This window comes from Rhyacophila brunnea, unplaced genomic scaffold, assembly GCF_057557595.1.
Source record: "Rhyacophila brunnea isolate RB1 unplaced genomic scaffold, BYU_Rbru_1.0 scaffold_13, whole genome shotgun sequence".
Lineage (NCBI taxonomy): Eukaryota > Metazoa > Arthropoda > Insecta > Trichoptera > Rhyacophilidae > Rhyacophila > Rhyacophila brunnea.
The window spans coordinates 20,085,103-20,107,921 of NW_028232785.1; the positions used below are offsets into that span (position 1 = coordinate 20,085,103).

Here is a 22,819-nt window from a genome sequence, read left to right on the forward strand (position 1 = left end):
CAAAAATAGTGCACACTTTTTCAGTCATACTTATTTGTTTTCGTTGAATTAAGAACACATAATTAATATTACAGATGGAGTTAGTTATTTTTTTAAATTCATTAAGCCCTGCCTAAACCAAACCATAATAGATGGACAAATATTTTTTGACTGTTATCTATTATGGCATGGTTTACGCAGAGTTCAATAGAATTTTAAAAACTAACCGACACCATCCGCAATTTGTAGTCTTAGTTCAAATCAAATACGTATGACCGACAAAGTTAAATGTGCACTATTTATGTTGGATCCTAACAGCCTACCTCCACCCTTCGCCGATGCTATATAGATACCGAAAATGTGTAAGTAACCTCAGCAAAATTGGGACATTATTAAATACAAACAGAAACTAATCACGCGCAAAGGGGTTATCTCTTTATTGCACAGAAAACAATTATTGTGATACTTAGCTCTCTATACCGTAACTATACCCAATCTGTGCATGTGAAATATACAAATATATTTTATTGTGAAATATAAATATATTTAATCGTGAAATATATTTATATTTAATTATAAAATATTACAAAAAGAATCGTTATTTTATTTTTTAACTCTATGATAAAGTCCTTCTCAATTTTGGCTTCACTCCTACAGTGAATATTAATAATTACTATTGTTACAAATATACTTAAAACTAATACACACGTTAAAATCTACGGCATTCAGATGGCGTTACGCAATCATAGATCAAATGTCAGCTTACAGTGTTGTAATGGGTTGTGGGTTTGAATAACGTATCTAGCGAATTCACACGTTACTGATGGTCTGCGAATTTTTGGCGTCCAAATGCATATGCAAAAAATTCCAATAAAATCTTCAAAACCCATGAACCGCAAGTGTTAGTACTTTGTGTTTTTGTTTTTAAAATAGATTAATGGTTTTAAAACCTGACGAAATCAACCGTGATCGGACTTTATGAAACGTACTCAGGACTGTACTTGGGTCACAACGGCGGTGCTTTACGGTAGCGTGTCATGGCACCTTATGAAGGCTTAGAGTAACCGTATACTGAGCTTCGATAACGTAATATGCTTACGTCGGATACTGGGTATACGATGATATAACTTAAATAGTAACGAGGAGGTAAGAATTCGGATCATGCAGCCTCTCATCACTTCGAAAGTGAAGAAGGACCTACTGTGGATTCCCCAAAAGAATTTCAACCACATTTTCCTATTCTTCAAGTAGACTCGATTCCGGCATCTTGCAAGGCCAGTAAATACCATCGACAAAGTGTATACGGCGGCGTATCTACGGGACGCTGACATGATCTGGGAAGACTCAAGATGTCTGATGAGTGACGGGGATTCTTGAAGGTGCGGTATGGTGTCCACATGCTCTAACGAAGGAGCTGATATGATCGAAGAAGAAAGAAGATGTGAGTAATTATATTTTTACGGCCAAAGGACAGATACTTTTTGAATAGAGAATATTCGTACACATATATAATATATAACGGAAAAGTCATTTTCGCCAAAACATTACTTGACCTATGAATGCGTATCGCCCAATTACCAGTTGGTATAATAGTACACTTAATACAGATTTAATTACATCTTAATAAGAAAGAAAAATAATCAAAAAATTATATATACGCCATTAATGATTAAAATTTTTTTTAAAACTTTAGGAATGCATTGAAAGAGTTAGTCAAAATTAACACGGCACAATGATGCACGACACCCAACAGTCTAAAACTAACTAGTAAAAAGAGATAGCATCTTAGGATAACAAAGTCGATCGGAGACGTTTCTTAGGGGTGGCCAAACGCCCATAGTAGACTGTAACGCTGACGATTATGACGGCAATACTTTGTTAAATATAGTTTTACAGTGCTATTATTTATTTCGCTATATGGGCCACAAATCAATATCTATATTGAATATTTAAATTAATATTTTCCATACTGTGGCGGAAACATTTTTTTTCGTAGAAATATTCAATTTGTCATGTCGATTCAAGCAGTGATGCCAACCATGTGAGACTGTGCTTGTTGTATTTTTGAGAAACACTGGTTTAATTAAGTAGTTCTATTCGATGCATCATAAGATGCACAGACGTCGACTAGACGAAAATTAACAAAGTTAATAATAAACGAACAAAATTCATTCGTATTTTGATTGTGACAATAAATGAGTGTGTCATTGTACCGTACGTTAATTTAGACGTATCCAATAATAATACGACAAAAGAAGAAAAAACGACAATATCTTACATGTATTTCTATCGAGTTATGCAATTTTGATTCTTATACAGTGATACAATGGTAGTAATCATAAAAAAAATGCTTACACTCTAAAAGGATGTATAGAATTCTGTTTTAAGTACATAATAATAATTCAAATTGAAAGAGGCAAGAGAACAATATGATATTTTTAATTGACTAGCAGTGGCAAAGGGTGGAGGTAGGCTACAGAGATCTGACATAAATAGTGCACACTAAACTGTGTATTCTTAGTACAATGAAAACAAATAAATATGATTGAAAAGTGTGTATTATTAGTATCGGTTCTCCACAGCCTACCTCTACTATTATGGTTTGGTCTAGGCAGGGTTTAATTGAATTTTTAAAACTAACCAATACAATCTGCAATTTGTATTATTTGTTCAACGAAAACAAATAAGTATTACCGACAAAGTGTAGTGTGCTTTATTCATGTCGAATCTCCGGAGCCTACCTCCACCATTCGCCATTGCAGACGTAAGTTCTTAGTCAATATGCGTTTCTAGTGCTCTGAATCACTTACTCTCAATTAGGCCAGATCGAAAAATTAAGAATGGCATGGAGAGACGCATGTTGGGTGTAATCCAAAACGACCATGAATCGAAAAAATTAAGTACTGAGGAGAAAGGAAGGAAGAGTATGGGAAGGCCTTCATCAAGTAATAAATCGTACGACGATTAAATTATTACATACTTAAAACAGTGACATCTATTTACTCAATGTTTAATCGCTAAGTTTTATAATATATTATTAATTTTTTTTTTAATACAAATACTTAGTTTTTATTGTTATATGTAGATATATATATTTTTTTTATATATATATATGTATATATATTTAAAATCTTGCTTGAAGCTGCCAAGGATCGACAGAGTACTTCTGAAAAAAAAAGAAAAACATATTATATTAGAATTAGCATTGACCACTATGCAATAGGCATGTTATCTAATTGCGACGGATTAACTAATGGTTGATGCGATACTCTCAGAAGCGCTTTCCAAATTGTTGCTTTCAGAAATGTTTTCAATTTATATGTTCAATAAAAAGGAATGCTACATTCTTAAATCTTGTGAATTTAAAAAAACAGTTAATTAGATACATATTTCTTAATTTTTCTTCATATCACGGGTGATCGTCTTGAATTTGTAATTTGTTAAGTTCACTATATTATGAAAAATGAATAAATTTGAAAATTTGAATGGTAAAATGCAGTTTTACTGGTGTATTAGCTGTCAGGACATTCCGACAACGTTTTTCAGCATGATTCACTCTACCCTATGTAAAAAAAATTCACTCCAATGAAAAACTAACCTAAAATTCCACTCAGACACTCTCGGTCGGGCTCTGGAACTCTGACAGGGCGTGTATCGGGCTGGGCTGCTTCTTCTGCGAGCCGCGCCTGACCTTGGCGCGGACCTCCTCCGGTTTCTCCGGTCTGACCAGCGGTTTCTTCTCGGGGGCTTTCATCCGCCACACCACAATCGGTGACTGTTCAAATTAAAATCAACAACAATTACACATTGTAAAGAAGATAGGTAACAAATGAAGATATTGAAGAGAAACCTTCCATGTTATAGATGATGTAAAGTTATGTTGTAATGCTTGCAATTTCTGACAGATACAAGATAACAGATAATAGTGTGAAGTTTGCCACCAATAAATCCACATTGCGGAATAACTTAGTGTTAATTTAATAATTAGTCTAATGGATTTAAGTTGTGTACATAACTTAAATCCATTAGAATTTAAATTCGAATTCCATCAAGTACCTTCGGTCGATAGCATTAATATAATAATAATTGGTAATTTTTCAAGTTCGGTTTGATTTATTTTCTTGCAGCCAATATTCATCACTAGTTCTAGTGGTCAAGACTTGGCTTCACTTTTGTTTAAGGCTATACCTCAGTTGAGGCATGGTCTAAAAAGATCATGGCTAGGCGATGCGCGGATTGCGGGTCGCGGGTGCAAATGACGCATGCCGACCGAAATATAATTTGTCATATAAATCCAACATGCGTCCATTTAATGTTCTGTTTATTGTTCTATTAGTAACAATAATAATATATTCATTGACATGTTTTCTTTTTTAAGTAAATGGGTAAAGTATTTAGTCATCTTTACACGATTTAAGAATTAATACCCCCGTCGCCATCACGTAACAAATTGACGTATTGACACCTCGACGTTCACTCTCAGACTGCCAGCGAGTCCAAAATTTCGTCGCGCCTATAGTTGAAAATTATTTGCCGTTTCACTGAAGTATCGCCTTAATCTATATAAATTTTCAATTCTGTATAGTATACAGAATACTAAATATAGACAGAGATTCGTAGAATTTCGACGTTACGTTAAATCAAACCAACGACGAAAGCCACTCAAAAATCAAAATGGATGACAGATACGAAAATGTTACAATTATTTTAAATTACAATTCCCTGATGATTATTAAAACATTTCTTAATTGACATACAATGGAAAAAGTATAGTATATTTCTTTATTGACAATAAAACAAATTTAATACTGCTAATCTTTTGTATTTGCATAGATAATTGCTATCTAAAACAATTATGCTTTATTTATTTTCTAGTCTTTCGTCACAAGTTGTGCTAAATACATGCGCACACTAATTTATACTGATCACTATTCACTATTTACCTGAATAACAGCTGATTAGTGACATTCTCTACAATACTGAACCTTAGAAAACATGGATAATAAACAGGTAAAATAATATATATATAGACAACAGTTAGGTGATAGATATATATATACAAAAATAAAAAGATGAACACCGCACAATACTAATACATATACATTTTCTCAAGCACCGTTTTCCACTGTGACATATTATTTCAGTGAGATTTATAACTCGTGAGACATTGTTTTACCGAAATTAATACTGTGCAAATTTACTTTACGGATTACACAATAATACTTATTATTCAAAATAAAAATTACGAATTACAAATCAATATATTGTAATTTTTCTTCCCATCTATGGGTGTTTTTGGAGGTTCCTTAACAGAGTCGAAGCTCGAACTTTAAATGAACAGACCATCAGAAGATTGGAGGCTTTCGAGATGCAACTGTATCGGCGTACAATGAATATATCTCAGATCGATCACAGTACCAATGACGCGGTTTTATAAGCCAATAAAAGAGAACCATCAAGCGCAGATTATAGATCTTGTCTCACGTGAGAGAAATAATACATGTTAACAGTGCGCAATGACATTAATATGGACGGATCATCTGGGAATAAAAATGACACTCACTTTTTTGTCGGGTCTGCCGAATGGCATAATCTGTTCTAACTCCATTAAAATAAAGGTGATATTGCTATAAAGTCCCGATGCTTTTAGTCGGGTCTGCCGAACGGGTTTTCTCAAATGAACATTGACACTAGAAACACAATTCTAACGCCATTACAATAAAGGTGATATTGCTATAAATTCCCGATGCGTGATATCGCATAATGGAAATTGCGTGATGTACCTATACATGTGCGAATGTCACTGTGCGTGAATTTAATTGCTAGCTACTATATTGAGTGCGTTGTCCATTAATAATGTCATTGACAGTGCGTGACAATTATTAGTATTGCGTTAGTGTTGACAGTTTAAAAAAAGACATGAATAATGTGACAGAAAAATGGATAATAAAAAAAACAGAAGAGTGATGTTGACATGATGCTGCGTGATTGAAGGGATTGTTGAGTATATATTACAAAATGGTGGACAGCGATCGATGGCATAAAACAAGTGCATGGAATGTCATCACTTGTACTTACATACTGATTCTGGCGTCACCGCATTTTAGAAAAACGGGAATACAAAAAAATATATTAGAAAACCGTCACTAAATAAAATAATTCGTAATTCTTAATTCAGAATACATCATTTTATTTGAATGTACGAATTACGATTTGATTAAAGCCTGCAACTGAAATTCAATGAACAAGAGATCATCTTATGTTGGCCAGTGGCGAAGAGTACACATATACCAGTACACCAGTGGCGAAAAGTGGAAGTGGGCTGTTAGGATCCAACATAAATTGTACACACTAAACTTTGTCAGTCAAATGTATATGTTTTCATTGAACTAAGACTATGTGTATATTAGTTTTTAAAATGCAATGAAACCCTGCCCAATCCAAGCCACAATAGAATATAATAATCAAAAAATATTGATTTAACTAATATTTAAAATTATACAATTAAACCATACATAATTTTAGATATTTTATAGATAGATGAATATTTTTTATCGATTATGTTTTGGTTTAGGCAGGGCTAAATGAATTATAAAAAATTAACCTACACCATTTGTCATATTATGTATTCTTAATTCAACGAAAGCAAATAAGTATGACTGACAAAGTTTACGTCCACTATTTATGTCGAATTTTAACAGCCTACTTCCACCCCTCGACACTGCAGTACACATAACATTACCAGAACAGTAATGGGTGACAAAATTGTTCGAATCAACGCGTAATAGTTGAAGAATTCTTATTTTACTGTCTTTTTTTCTTTTTGACCATGTCCGATCCTAATAGTATCATAGTCTCCACCGAGTGGAGGTTTGTATCAACAGATTTTTGTTTTTTTACGAGAAATGGATGTTAACCACTTGCCCAACGTATTCGGTCAAACGCAAATTCAAAAACAATATTATTCCAGACCCACGACATTATAAGGCGATGCGTAAGCCGCTCGGCCATCATGGGGCCTTTTCATTGTGGTGCGGCATTATTTGTAGATATACATTTCTGAATTCTAATGGATTCAAGCTCTGTACTATTCCATTTAAGTCGTTTTTTGCGACCCGGGTTTCGCCTTTCGGCATCACCAAAGGTAAGCACACACTGACAACAAACTCTCGAGTCTCGAACTCTCGAAGCTAGAGTAAAGAGAGTTTGTTGTCAGTGTGTGTTTCCCTTTGGTGAGTGTACACGGCGCCTGAAGATGCCGAAAAGCGAAACCCGGGTCGCAAAAAACGACTTAAATGGAATAGTACAGAGCTTGAATCCATTAGAATTTAAATTCAAATTCCATCAAGTACCTTCAGTCGATAGTATTAATAATACATTTCTGAGTTAGGATTTTTGGACAATGATTTTACAATACTATTTGTTAGATTGGCACATCACTAATATACAGGTTAAACATATTTTCGTAATTTACAAATCAAACAAAATGTTAAAATATTCGTTTAGTACTGACTCTTCACCACTGTTGTCAATGCATTCTCTTGTAGTGGACAATAAGAAAAGATAACGATATGAAATATATAATATCGTCACTGTTCTGGCAGAAGACACTAATTCGAAAAAATGACATATTGAGTTAGTTATACCAAAATGTTCCTGATTTCAAACTTTACCGTCTGGAAACCTTCATAAAAAATAAACAGTCTTTATTTTAAAGTCATCCTTTTTACGATTACTTAATAAACTCACATGATAGACCATTTCAAACATTTTAACAACTTCAAAGTCAAATTACTCAAAACTAGTATTCTCCAATAAGTGTGTTCTGCCAGAACAGAGACGATATAGACTTCATCATAAATAGTTTGGAAAGCCTCAGAAACAATATACTTACATATTAGAAAAATTATAGAAAAAATCTTCAGTGGGATTCAAACGCAAGTCATTGGCTCATCTGCGAAGAGCTCTCACTACCAAACTCCTGATCCAAGATAGTACTTTGCAGATATTACCTAATAACTATGCTATCTAAGGTGTTTTTAAATTACATCAATAATGATCGGTTTTGTAAGTTTGTAATAATGGTTTTGAAACATTTTTTTTTTTATTTCTTTAATATTTGAGTCATTTACATTGGCAGATGTTTAGGACTCCTCAGAACGATCAAAAGATAAGTAATCCTAATTCAAATAGGGAACGCTGACAATTCAAACGAAACCACAATATGTGATTTCTGTCTATGAACGTCCCTTCAGTTGACCAATGTCACATAGATAGACAGGTATTATAGAACCATGAGTTGAATATGCAATGTGATCATTGTTTTATAAGGTGCCTGGCGAATTGTGAATCTGTCCTGCCATATTTATACTTGGTAATAAAGCTTCTACCTGTCTGGCCTAGATACACTGTTATACAAGTTCCACACTGTAGCAAATACATACCGCTTCTCTTCCACACAAAGTAAATAACTCAATTATCATAAAGAATTAATAAAAACTTTATTTCAAAAGTATTATAATGGAGTTAGTGCAATTAATAATCGATACTTATTATTTTTATACCTTGCAATTTAATTATACGACCAGTAAATATATATAACGATCACGTAAACTTTGGGAATACTCACAGCGATTGTTCCTTGCCTCGTGTACTTGGTGCTGGCGACGTAGGAAGACTTCACCGTTAACACGACGGCATTCATCAAGTTCTTGGCAGCCTGGATGAGAGACGTCGCACTATCCAACTAAAATAGCAAAATAAATTTTGAATTAATACTCAGCTGGAGTCGATCCACTGCTAGATGAAGACAGCATAATTCGAATTATGGGCATTTGAATAAATGTGCAAGAAAACGGTTACCCCGCTGACGATGAGCTCTCCACTGATGTTCTGCACGTCGGCTTTCACTTTCGAGGTTATGTTCATCTGATGACAATACAGCGCGATCCTCTGAAGGTAGGCGAGTAAATCTTTCTTCGTTGACGACTCGGGGCACTGAAACACAAAGAAATAATTTATACAATCTACTAGTATAAGTTGTCCATTGAGTGAGAGATTTGTCTCTACATTTGCATCGAACGACAGTTATTATCGGTAAAACTAGTATGCTGGTTTAATTGGTAAAGACACTTCATGACATCTATGAAGATGACATGTTGACAGGTGAGTGATTCACAAAATGGCAGGAGAATGTTGTAAGGTGACATTCACGGCTATCTAAACCATACCTGGTCAGCGATTTCTCTCGTCAGGTTGTCGAGCTTGGTTCCTGCCTCCGAGATCTTCTTTGCTGCATTTATGACGTCCATGGTCGTTTTCAGGGGGCCTCGGCCTCTGGAATAACAAACAAAATCAGATGTATTAGTTATGGCAATTCCAGCATTAGGATAGAGTGCTCGATATCCAAATGTGAATGACTTAGAGCAGCATTCAACATTCAACGCGTTGCTACATTTGGATGTGAAGTATCAGCATTTTTTAGGAATGTCCCAATGAAGAGATGCCGCAAAAATAATGCGGATGGTTTTACATGCATCTAATCTTTCTGATTTCTACATATAAAAGCGAGAGAAAGGCAGAAGCTATACACTTTTGAAATGTGGTACTGGAGGCGTATGCTGAGAATCTTGTGGGTGACCTAACATGCCAACGACTCCTTAATCAGCAAACTCTAGATTCGAGACAAACTTGTTTGCTTTCACCTTTCTCTTCAAATTTTTGGTAATATTTTTTTTACTATATTCAATCCCAAGAGAGCATATAGGCCTCCACAGAGCGGAGGTTGTATTAACAGATTTTCTTTTTACGAGAAAATGAATGTTAGCCACTTGCTCCATACTATGGGTCCAAACACACATTAAAAACAATGAGAATTTGCCTACGACATTATAACCCTGATGTGTGATAAGCCGCTCGGCCATCGTGGAATCATATAGCATCAGGTTGAAGGTCGGAGTGAAAGAGGAAGACCTCCCTCCAGATTGACGGACCAAATCAAGAATGCCATAGGTTTCACGCTGACAAAAACCCTGAGAACCCCGGAATAAAAAACATTATTTTAGAATGATTTAGATGTTTCGCTTAGTGCAATTCCAGTTGCCGGTATATTGGCATAAAGTTTTATCACTATTGTGCGTCTAACTTCACGGCAGTTAAAACAGTACATAATCATAAACATAAGCCCAAGTGATGATACCTTGTGAAATCTGTCATCTCCATCATGATCATGCACATGTGCTTGGCTAGCACGATGATGTCGTTGCCGGCGTCGTCCCACTTGGCCACCTCCGAGTCAAAAGTCATCTTCTCCCGCTTGAACAGCTCTACCTGCTGCAGGATCTTCAGCTTGTCCTCTTCAGTCATCTTCCGCATGGCCTCCTGACAATGTACAATCGATCGATTAATAAACACTTTGAAACAAAATTCAAACCGCCTTATATCAAAAGTTATAGGTAAGCATTTTATACCTACAATGGATTTCACATATTGTTATTATTTTTATAGCAACATAGCTAATTTGAGTGTTTAGCCCAACTTGTCTTAAAGAATCATCCGAGAATGAAACCTCATTTGCAGAATATCAAAAATGTACAATTCGCAATCACATTAATTATGTTAACTTTTTAGCTGACTTAATGCTGACTTACCCTCGCGTTTGTGATTCCGCTGATATCCGGATACTCATCGACGCCATGTTCTCCTGTATGGGCACTCGCTGTAATTCACAAGAACAAAGCATTATTTATCATGCCAAATTTAGAAAGAGAGAGAGAAAATTGGCACCCCGTAATTAGTAAACTATACATACGACTACTGTGGAGAAAGTTGGCACCCACCGTAGAATTACAACAATTTTAATAATAATTTATGCGAATAAAATTGGCACCCCATAATTGAACCGCGTAGGTACTAAATTGGTGTGGTGAAAAATGGCACCCCGTAATAAAAATACTGCAAATAAGAGTGTTATATTCATTCATAGTTTTTTGTAATGCGTGATCTTCATTAGTTTTGTCATAATGTCATATTATCACCTCATTTCTAACATGTTGTATGTGAAAAATAACTTTTTAGAAGTGACATGACAAACACGTGATTTTTTGTATCTCTTCAGTAAGCACTGCAATACATTCTACATTGTCTTATATGCAAACATCTTACATATTTGGATCGAATTTTCAAACTCAAAAAATTTTATCGCACTTACGACAAGTTAGAAATGGAGTGATGATATTTGAAAAATTATAGAATATATAAGTCTTATTCATTTAATTGTAGTTCCTTGTTGCCAATAAACAGTGATTTACACCATTATTAGCCTGAGGATGCCGAAAGGCGAATCACGGATCGTACATACGATTGACATGATAGCAAATTTAGAATTCAGCGTCTTATTAAAAAAACTGCAGTTTTTATTGGTTTATTTTACTCTGAAAAAACAATATTTGAATAGGTATATCTAACGCGGGATTCGAACCCACGACTATAGGGACACTCTTACACACAGGGGGCCTAATTTTGATTCAAGTTTATTATAACTTTATTGATCACTGTTGAAAAGTGTATCGTTTGTTGATAATTGGTAATATTCCTCAGTGACAACAGCCACACGTTTGACCAACTGTTGTGGTGGTGCAAAATGATTTGCAACGTGTGCACGAAGACAATACGCTAATGCCAATTATTTCAGATTAGCAAAAACGTCACCTTATATTCCATATATTATATTATGTCCAATCACACCTCCATTACAACATATAAGCATGCGTTTAGCCACATATAGCATGAACATCGACAGCGGTACAAAGCGGAGGCGAAAAAATTAAACCATAAACAATAATTCAAACAGTCTCACATCTACTTCTGGTCTCTATGGTCATATCCTCGACTGGCTCAAACTCCGTGTCTGTGTCGAGATCTTCGCTTGTCTATGGACAACACAGAGAAACGGGAACGTGCAATGATTATTATTCATAGACAACAAACAAACAAAGGAATGAACACAGAAAACAAAGCATAAATTAATAATTAAACACTTAGGACAGGTATACTATAAAACAAGAATTAAACAAAACCATTGTATCGCAGATCCATTGAATGTCATGAATCGCAATTGGCTATTTTGCCGTATATCGGCTATTCAACGAATAGTGGAAAAAATGTAAACAAATGTGGTGCCTGTAAGAACAGGCTCGTAGGACTGGCGACAGATGACATCTGTCAGTTAATTGCGAGTCACGAGCATTCATGCAAACAACAACCAAAGCCCTATTGATTTAATGCGCAGATATAAATTATTTTTATTATTATTTTCACCACTATAAAACCCCATGAGGCCCAATGACAGCAGTTTAGTGTAGTAATAGAAGTGAAACAATCACAAACAGCTAAGCTTTGAGAAAATCACATAACTATATCGTGACTTCGCCGGGAATCTAACCCGGAGTCTGGAGCTCTGAATATTATCATTTACATTCGTAAACACACAATAGCATGACATACGTTTTAATTGTCATGTCAATAAAAAAATATCTAGGTATACTGTATCCACAATGCGTCAATTGATTTAGTTAACCACTAAAGCAACAAATAAATTATTGAAAGTTCATTATATGAATACGTGTATTAATTAAGGCGCTAAGTACCAAAATAATAAAAACTGACATTTTTATAGAAAAATATTCTACATACCAACGCCAATAACTTCAACTATAGTCTAAGTGCCTCAAGCAAGTCAAAAAACACAGCAAAATAATTAAACCTGTCGACTTTGTAAGTCCGTTGGCGTGTTTTATTTATAATGGTGTAAGTAGCACTGCAGTGGTCAACGGCATTCAATATAAAATAGCTGAAGATGGTGTGTTGACACTTGCGAGTTCTTAATACCTAAAATTATAGAAACTGCCGTAATTGCTTCACACTGTAAAACTACATTTTTCAAAAGGTCTGCTTCATGAAATTTTACTGCAACGACTCGGTATTTTGTAACTACAGGCAATACTACTTTTTGGTACTTAGAGCCTTATTTAATACACGTATTCATATTAACTTTTAATTTATATTGTGGAGTTTTAAAAGATAACTTAACTAATTAATGGGAAATCATTTTTTTTTTAAATTGGCAACAATCATGATGTGATATCATTATTAACAGTTTTGTGTGACTGTCATTCTACTTTGGTCTATGCATGACATTTTATGCATTTTAGACATATGTACTACAACTCAATGCCAAGCTATCCAAAGGTTAAGAACCCCTGTTCTATATAGTATACCTGTTCCTTGCACAAACACATAATTTAAAATAAGCAGGATGCAAATATCACATAACCACCATTTTCAATTAAATAAAACAAACATCTTCCATTCGACATTATATTAATTGGAACATTTCAGCAACGCATGTCAACACTTTTGTTGGTCAACCAATTTATTTGTATGTACAGACCTTTAAATAATCATCATTAGATTTAATGGTTTTGTAAGAAATTTATTTTTATTAATTCTACTTTAAATGAGTCATTTACATCGACAGGTATTTCGGACTATAAGCCCATCATTGGAACGGTTGACTATAACTAAAGATGAACATTCTGACAAACTGTTTCCAACCTCGGACGACTATGATAGAGCAAGACACGGTATATATGTCAATTCTTAATATCTGTTTCTCCTCTCTTCTCATTGACAACAGTGGCGTAGTCCTCCTATATCTTATTTAATTAGTCATTAGACTTAGTTTGCTCTACCACATCATCAAAAGTGGAGTGATGACGATTCGCATTAACTTGTCATTTTAACTCGGTTTCCATTTGTATTAGAGCGAAGGCGAATGTGAAGCAGAAATAAGAAGGCGCACGAATTGCAAAAAGTGCGATATTATGTTTTACCATTATAACAAGGAAGGATCTAGGAATTTCAATTGCTATGAAAATGTATTGAGTCATAGACTCTGAGGCCAATGAAATAGAAGGCAATAATTACGCTTTCTAAATGTTGTATCGGCAGAGCGCAGGATGAATCGGGCAAACATCCAAACACTCCAGATAAAGTAACAGCTCTTGACAATATGTCTGAGATATATTCTGCAGTTTTTTTGATATATTATTCAGTATGAAATGCATAACCTGAAGAGACTGTTGGTTTTTGGCAGCCTCCAGGCAAAGCGAAGCAGGGGAAAAATGTCAGCGCACTGAAGCAACCAAGTGAAGGAGCTTACTGGAAGCAGCCTTCATTCTGCCCTGATACAAGGAAAGGATCATGAGGGGCGAAGAGACTTACGCTAGAAACACATCACCATCACGTTGCATGTGCTCACATGCTATAACTATCAGAATATTCCAAACCACTTAAATAAACACTACGTGAGATCACGTGACAACAAAGTGCATAAACTGCAAGCGCCAGGTTGGTGGTTTAGCGTGAGATGACCTCGGGTGTGGTTCTGATACATTTTGGCAAATTTTGTTAATGGACACTATTAATTTTCGGCTCAAAATATGCTATGGGATGGGAGCATCTGTCCGTTATTTATTGATTAACGATTGAGAAGATGAAATAACAGCATTGATCACGGAATTCCTCAATATTACTGATTCAAATCCATTATTTAATACAACAAATAAAAGATGTTTGTTTCATAAATTATTACGTGCTGGGAGATCAAAAAAACAGCTGAAAAAAAAAAAACAGAAACAAGACAAAACAAAATGGCGGATGGGGGCGACAACACAAAATGGCGGCGGCTGAAACGAAGGATGCAGGATTAATGGCGACACCGAAACCATACACGAATGGTTATTAGACATTTGATATTATTATTATTGACACATCGGGAAACACATACAAACATGCAGAACTATTTTTATTCGTTTTAAATTTAATAATTTTTCATACAAACGTGTGCCAATATTTCTTGATTATAACATTATAAAATTAACTGTCGAAAACAAAAACAGCTACAAACTTAAAATACAAAAATTAATTTTGAAAACTGTCAGTCAATTTTATTGATAGTTGACTAAACGTGTTGTTACTTCAGTGGGTGCAAACCTTTATGATAATAAAAGTACGAATCAAAGAGTTAATTAACTTTTCATAATACAGCACTTGATCATAATAAATTCCGGATCATTCATTATTAGTGCGGTTGAATTGGTAGTCACAGAAAAATAATATTTTGAAAGTTGGTGCATTGAAGCATGACAGCAATGTTTATAGTCGTCATTGTCGACAGATGACATTTCGATAATATACATAAGAAAAATGAAATTTTTTGGGTGTTCATCCGAATATTCTAAATGATGGTTCGGCGTATTTGACTGTAATTAATGCACAATAATTAACGTGGTCTTTTTTTTTCACAACCAGTCGTAGCTATGTTTATATTGTAATGTGAATGCTTTGGTTCCAGTACAAGTCGAAGATATTTCACCCAATGGTCAACTTTAAAATAACCATTCATTCATAACAAATACAAGTTTTAGGATTCTAGTCAATACATTATGTAGATTTAATAATTTATTTATGGAATTGACTGAGTGAATCTAAAGTTGCAAATGAATACTCAATGCGAAATGACTTGCAGCTAAATTTTCTTTTCATTTTGACTAGCATATATTTAGAATCTGTCTGAACATATATATTGTATTCTTTTTAACACTATAACAGACCATGAGACCCAATGATAATAGTGAAACAATCAGAAACACGGAGGCTTTGAGAAAATCACATAGGTAAACATATTATTGTGATCTCACCGGGAATCAAATCCGGAGCCCCCAGATGAAAGGCCAGCGCCTTGCGCACAGGACTACGAAGGTCGCCTAGTAGAGGCTAGTCAACACCCACAGTGGCCTGATTGGTAATGTGGCCATCTCTAAAACCTTGGGCCACAAGTTCGATCCTACGGCTGGGCAATAGAAATTCTTTCTTTTTACTAGTAAAGAATATTTTAGTCAAAGTCTTCGACACCAATACGTCATATTTATTACGTCGTAATCGTGTTGTCCACGCTTTAGTAATTATCAGAAATATTTTTTATTATATAAAGGTCTGTACACACTGAAGTGACAGTTGCCCAACATCGTTGGTCAACTAATTTAAAAATATGGCAAAATCATTTGCATATATACCAGTGATATGCACAAAAGCTATATTTATCAATTATTGCCATGAGACGGTTGGAAATCCAACATCCCTGAGTGGCACTATTGATATGAAAGTGCGCACCACTGGAATATGCCAATATGTTAACAAAATTAAAAGGGATAAGTGTGGATTGTGAACATAAACGTTAGCAAGCAACAGATAACATGTCCAAAGTCCATCCATTATGCATCCACAATCCCTTACACTTGCTCCTGGTGTCCAGCGTGTAGTGCTCGTCGAGTTCCACATCCTCCGGATCCAACTCCTCATCGTCCTATGCAACAATACTTATGTATTATATTAACAGAACTTCATAATAAAACCATCAATAATAAAACTTATTGATTATAATTTTTTGTGATGTCTGCACCAGTGTTGCCATATTTTTCTATGCTGATTATAGTACAAAGGCGTAAAAATTACAGTATTTCTGTAAAAAATATAGTACAGGAACATTTTTCGGCTCGAATCCTTTAAAATTATAGTATTTTGGCATATTTGGCGTAAAATTATAGTATTTTACATTTTTTGCAGAATCAAAATTATAGTATTGTACTATAATTATAGTACGGTTGGCAACACTGGTCTGCACAGAATGTGTTTAACCTCGATGAAGTTATGTAAATTCAGTAGTGTAATGGCTTTAGAGCAGTGATGCACAAACCACAGCCCGCAGGCCACATGTGGCCCAAAATAACAAGTACATCATCACTAAATTTTTCATTGAATATGACATAATTCTACTTTCCTATTATACTATGTATAATACAGAGTGGAGAGCGATTGGAGTAGCTGATATGTATCTATTAAATTTAAAATAATAAAATGTATGTCTCATCTAGTATAATATATCATTATTTCTCAACACTTTTACCCACTGTGGCCCGCGAATAATTAGAAAAAGGATTAACTGATCCTACTTTCAAATACGTTGTGCACCATTGCTTTATTTATAGTAATCAGTTATGTTCAAAATAAAAAAAGATGGCATCCGTAACATTAATCACATTTGCCTTACCCAATTATTGCCCACTAAAATAAATCACATCTGCACATGTTCAAAGTTAAATTGTTCCACTAAAGCACTTTTTGTATGGTCGATTAAATTGTATATTGAAATTTCCCTGTTTTCTTCAATTTATTTTTTTTTCCGAGGGCCTTGAATAGTTTTTTCAAATTTAATAAATAAAAAAAAAACATTTGAGAAGTACTGGCGTAAGCCGATGACAGCCAAGTGTCGAAACGATCCAATTATTATCTGAATTGTCACATATAATAGTTGTCTATGATCGATGGTACTTAGTGTAAATCGACGTGTCGTTGAGCTAATCATTTAGTAATTTAGCCATCAGGTCTTTCTTACCCTGTTCATGAGGACAGCTCGCCTGATCTCTCTGACGGCATCGTAGACGAGACGTGATGCATCAATGAAGTCGTTCTCGTCCACGTCTCTCGGTTGACCACCAGCCAGCGATTGCACAGCGGATTCCACGCGCGCCGCAAACTTGCCCATCACTGCAAACAAAATAGAAATGACAATCTGTTAGTACGTTCAACTGCAACACAAATAATAGGAAGTGGATTGCCTTCTGAGTGATAGTTATGTCTATTAAAGTTTGTAATGTAAACGAAACGGCATTCACTATTGGTAATATTTGAAGTCTCTCGGCATGCTTTGTGTTTCTTGCATTTTATGGACAGTACACCATGACTAAGGGATGGAAGACACTCAACCACTCAAGAGACGCCTCTTCAGTGTAAGGGTAAAGTCTAATCTGAGGTGGTTGGTCAGCTTAGCAAGAGACACAGTATCTCGGGGTGGACTATACTTGAGTGGACTGTAGGTACCACTTTGCTGATGATATTAAAAAAATATGTATGGCTTCATTCTTGTGCTGCGATCAATTCATTGAATTGACAGGAAAACTAATTTCTTTTTTTCGAATGTTATATTACAACATCTCCCACACATATCAAGCTGCCCTTATGATATTTTGTGACGAATTTTGGTCTCGCATTCTTTAAATTCTGTCGATTTTACGTTAACGCGGCTAAAAATCGTTATACGTTATTTCTGTTGACATTTTAAATTATTTTGAAAAGCGCATGAAGCATGGTTAAGTTGGGAAAACTCCACAAATATTAAGATCGCTCAGTTGTCATTCTGATTTTCTTACACAACCAATGGTGGTTTTTTTTTTTTTTTTTAGAATTATTAATAACCATGTCCTTGCTTTTTCGTACAAGGTGGTTTGTTAGTAATTTTGAACAATCACAAACACCCAGGCTTTGAGACAAACACATGAATATTGTGTGTCCTGATCGGGAATCGAACCCAAGAACTCTCGGGTGGAAGGCAAGCGCCTTACGCACTGCACCACGAGAGCCGCCAACCAATGGTGGTTATTTTTTTATGTCCATTGTGATTAAATAACTCGAGTGCTGTTATTAACGATTTTACACAAATTTTACGTGATTTTTCAACTAAATAATAATGCCGAAGTGTAGTATTATTGGCTGCTTATCTACTCATTGTGACAGATTGTCTTTGTATACATTGGCAAATAAATATAATAGCAGTAGTGTGAAGTTCTCTGCAAATGCACATGCAATGCTAGACACTTGCAGCTAAGTTAATCAGTGGACCAGTAGTCCGTTTTTTTGCTTAAATTTCATACATTCAAGCTCCATCTGTATAGAAAAGAAGGTGTTTTCAAGTACGGATTGCAATACCGGTATTTCGAAACCGGTATTCATTTTTTAATCGACACCGAAATACCGGTTTCAAAAATCAAAATTATCGGTATTTTCGGTATTAAGAAAGCATACACGTTTATGTTTTTCGAAAATGAATTTAATATTAGTTTTTCATTACTTACTAAGTACTAAATTACTATACACTATGTGGAACGAAATTTTGCAGCGCGCGTTGCCATTCGGAGAGGTATAGTCGACCTGTTCGCACGTCAATTTCTTTTGTGATGGAGTTGGATGAAAATATTCTTAAATCGTGTAAAGATGACTAAAAAACGTTCCGCATGTAGGTACTTGAAAAAGAAAACATGTCAATGAATATACTATTATTATTACGAATATAATAATAAATATAACATAAAAAGGACGCACGTTGAACTTTTATGACAAATTATATTTTGTTCGGCTTGCGTCATTTGCACCCGCGACCTGCAATCCGCGCATCGCCTAGTCACGATCTTTTTAGACCATGCCTCAGCTGAGGTATAGCCTTAAGTTTTATACTGCCAGAACCTAAATATATCGACTGAAATCAACAAGGGTTAATAAAAATAATAATATAAAATCCCTCAAATATACTTATAGAATTTTCGCGATTATTCTATAACCATTGATCCAACGATGATAGTACATCCAACAAACGTTGAATTTCAGAGAGATTTTCCTGTATTTTGTAAAAATTAGCAGTACTAAAATATTATGATCTATACATATTTACAAAGGTCGGCATAATAAATGTGTGTAGGTGTAAATTAGGTTGCTATAAAATAGAGTTTTAAATATATGTAAATAGTTATATTTATTGATAGGTAGATATTGATTCAATAAGAAATACCGATATTGAAAATATATTCATTCGGTATTTTGCAATCCCTATTTTCAACATCTTTTGTAAAATAACATTTTTACTACTAATGAATTCCTAGTGAATCAACGGACTATTTTACGAGGAATACCTGTTAGGAATAGGTCCTCGCTATGGATCAAACCTAGGGGCGGCAGGTTATATGAAAGTATGGTGAAGCCGGCTAGTATGGCGAAAAAGTATGGTGGGGCGGGCTGGTAATCAATTTGTGGTAAAATTTGAATGTTAACATTATATTATATGGGTACATTATAATGACCAAAGTAAATCCTCTGTGATGTCCTGAATTTTTTTTATCGCGTCGCTATTTTTCGTAAGTTATCGGCTATTGTTGGCCTGCTTCATTCAGCTGTATGAGAAAGCCGATTACTTGCCCCTCTTTTAATTTAATACCTCTATGGATCAAACACAGATTGAAAAAAGCACAGTTACTATTTTTGCCAGACGCGGGATTCGGACCCGAACACACGTCTTCAGAAATGGATGCTCTGCCATTTTTTTACCGTAGTTAGAATTATTAATCAATATTTTTTATTCAATACGTCTTTGATCGCTGATGATGAAGGCGCCATCTCTTAATCCGGGGACAAAAAAAAACTAATGAAGTTATAAAAAAAATAACACATCAATAAAAATTTGCCAGTGTAAAAAATATGCCAAATCTTCTTATGGTAAAAACCAATTAGAAATACTTATATGCCCTTGCTAAATTTGACATTTATGGGTTAAATCGATTGACCATCACATTATTGTAACAGGTTATATAGTAAAGCCAACGATAGTTGTCCCATTATCATGCCCGGTCGCACATAGTAAACCGTCTCGCTTGCGACATGATCATAAATCAAAAACTCTAATGCAATGTTTCAACTCAACTAAAATTAGTGTATATTTTTCTTTTGGTGAGTGTAGGTACCTACATAGTGCCTGAAGATTCCGAAAGTCGAAACCCAGGTCGCAAATAACGACTCAGATGGAATAGTACAAATCTTAAATCAATTAGAAATTATATTCATAATTTGTTTGTTATATTTGTATTGTGATCCTTGACTTAATAGGTAGGTGATAAAGTTTTTACCTGCTGTATTGTGTTGAATTATTATATAGGTTATAATTAATTACATTCGTTGTCATTTACCTGTTGACAAGTGCACATAGAGCCTGAAGATGCCGAAAGGCGAAACCCGGGTCGCAAAAAGACTCAAATGGAATAGCACAAAACTTAAATCCATTAGATTATTAAAATTCCATGAAGTACCTTCGGTCGATAGTATTAATATCTGTAATGTGTGTTTCATTTTCGATACTCACACATTTAAAACACTGCGTTAAAATATAGTGTATTGGGGCATAGGCTATCTGAATTTTATTTTTTTATTAATCTGATCTGTGGGCGGCACTTTCCCCCGTGTCCGGAAACTTGTACGTATGCAGTATTACACTTTACCGAGAAATGTTGTATCGGAAATGTACGGCCGTATATTAAAGACCGTCCAACCTCTTTGGGTCGTAGAGTACTGACATAAAATTCATGTCTAAATAAAACTCGGTTCTTGTCGGTTTATACTTTACAGTTTACAGGAAGCCAGCAGCAAACAAAATAGCCTATATATTGGATTATTTGTTAGGTTAGGTTTACATTCTTGAATTCATGAATTTTGCCAAAATCGTATAGAATAAGGTCATCTCTTTCCGATAGAAAGCTCACGGCGAACTGTGCCACGGTGAAATATTTACGTACAATTTACATGTAAACACTTTTTCCAGGGTTTCGGCACCGCCTGCCTAATCTATCGTTGGCTATACTACATATCACACTCAATCATATTAGGCAGGTACGTCCGATTTTTTTTTGACATAGGTCAAACTTGAAATTAAATTTGTGTTTTTCTTTTCGTTAAAGATCACTAATAACATTTTTTTTAAATTATGCAAGTGGTCAGCCTTCATCGGTCACTTTTATTTCCAAAAAAAAAACAATTTCGAGATTTAAAATTAATAACTAATCGAATAAATTGATGTTGAAGAGAATCCTTCTTCTATGCAGATGGTGTTTTTCAATGTGAAGTTAATAAAAGGTGATTAAATTAACTGCAAGGCAGTAAGTATTTCGATTCATTTGCCAGAATCACAGCACTGGATGATAATCAGGGTACAATTTACCATAGAGCTAATTGGCTAAAGTGGTAAGGGGCTCCATGTTGGAAAAATATATTTTGAAAACATTTGCCACTCCCACGCAATTAAACTACAGGTTCCAAAATCTCGACAAAACTAGCTTTCAATACAATTCAAACTAATCACAATTTGTTATAACAAAGGCATATTTAGCATTTTGTAATTTGCTGTTCTATCCCCCCCCCCGATATGTATTAATCCAAGGTCAAGCCTAAATCCGGCGCAGATGATAACATATTTCATTCACGTTATGTAAGGGGCAGAATTCCTTGGAACTTTCTTTTTTCCATAATTTGTTCGTGTGAGAAATATTTTCGAAATTCTCCACGATCTGGGAATACTGCACTAGTGTTTATTAATAGAAATGTCTTCTATAATAACATGGAGCGGAACGAGGTAGGGGGTGGGGTATTATCATCAGACGCACGCTAATATTAACCTCCCCACCTACCTATCTGTTGGCATTGTTTTCCTTAGCATTACTTAAAACTTACCTTCGTAAGAAATATAATACCCTAAATAGGTTGAGTAAGTGATTTAAAGGTATCTATTTGTGATACAAAACGATCTGTTAATTCAACCTCCATTCTGTGGAGGACAATGTGATCTGCTTAGGAGCGAAAATTGTGAAAAGATACTATTTTCAGAAAATAACAGAATCTGTTACCTACTACAGCCTACCTTCCTTCAACAGGCAGCCTTCGCCACTGAATCATATCATCATCTGATATCATCATCATACATCATCATCAATACTGAAAATAATATTGAAACAAATACCTAACTTTTTTGAAGTTATACTTCTTTAGGCGCGTTTAAAAATCAGATCAGAGTGTATTTTTGGCGTGTGACATGTAACACATAATTTATTTTTTCACACAAAAAAACACA

General features: G+C 34.8%; 1 protein-coding gene across 2 annotated transcripts in view; it reads right to left on the reverse strand.

Annotated features, from left to right (window-relative positions):
- Nucleotides 1-3,007: 3,007 nt before the first annotated feature.
- alpha-Cat (catenin alpha) overlaps nucleotides 3,008-22,819 on the reverse strand; it is a 119,132-nt gene continuing 99,320 nt past the window's right edge. The window contains exons 16-24 of one of the 2 annotated variants that reach the window (XM_085940535.1): nucleotides 17,495-17,646; nucleotides 11,837-11,909; nucleotides 10,629-10,696; nucleotides 10,178-10,359; nucleotides 9,210-9,315; nucleotides 8,842-8,976; nucleotides 8,609-8,725; nucleotides 3,578-3,754; nucleotides 3,008-3,145 (exon numbers count right to left, since the gene is read on the reverse strand). In XM_085940535.1, the coding sequence (XP_085796661.1) occupies nucleotides 3,590-3,754; nucleotides 8,609-8,725; nucleotides 8,842-8,976; nucleotides 9,210-9,315; nucleotides 10,178-10,359; nucleotides 10,629-10,696; nucleotides 11,837-11,909; nucleotides 17,495-17,646 (998 nt within the window). In that variant the 3' untranslated portion in view covers nucleotides 3,008-3,145; nucleotides 3,578-3,589. Of the gene's footprint in view, nucleotides 3,146-3,577; nucleotides 3,755-8,608; nucleotides 8,726-8,841; nucleotides 8,977-9,209; nucleotides 9,316-10,177; nucleotides 10,360-10,628; nucleotides 10,697-11,836; nucleotides 11,910-16,335; nucleotides 16,406-17,494; nucleotides 17,647-22,819 lie in introns of both variants that reach the window. The other variant, XM_085940536.1, reaches the window with a different exon arrangement.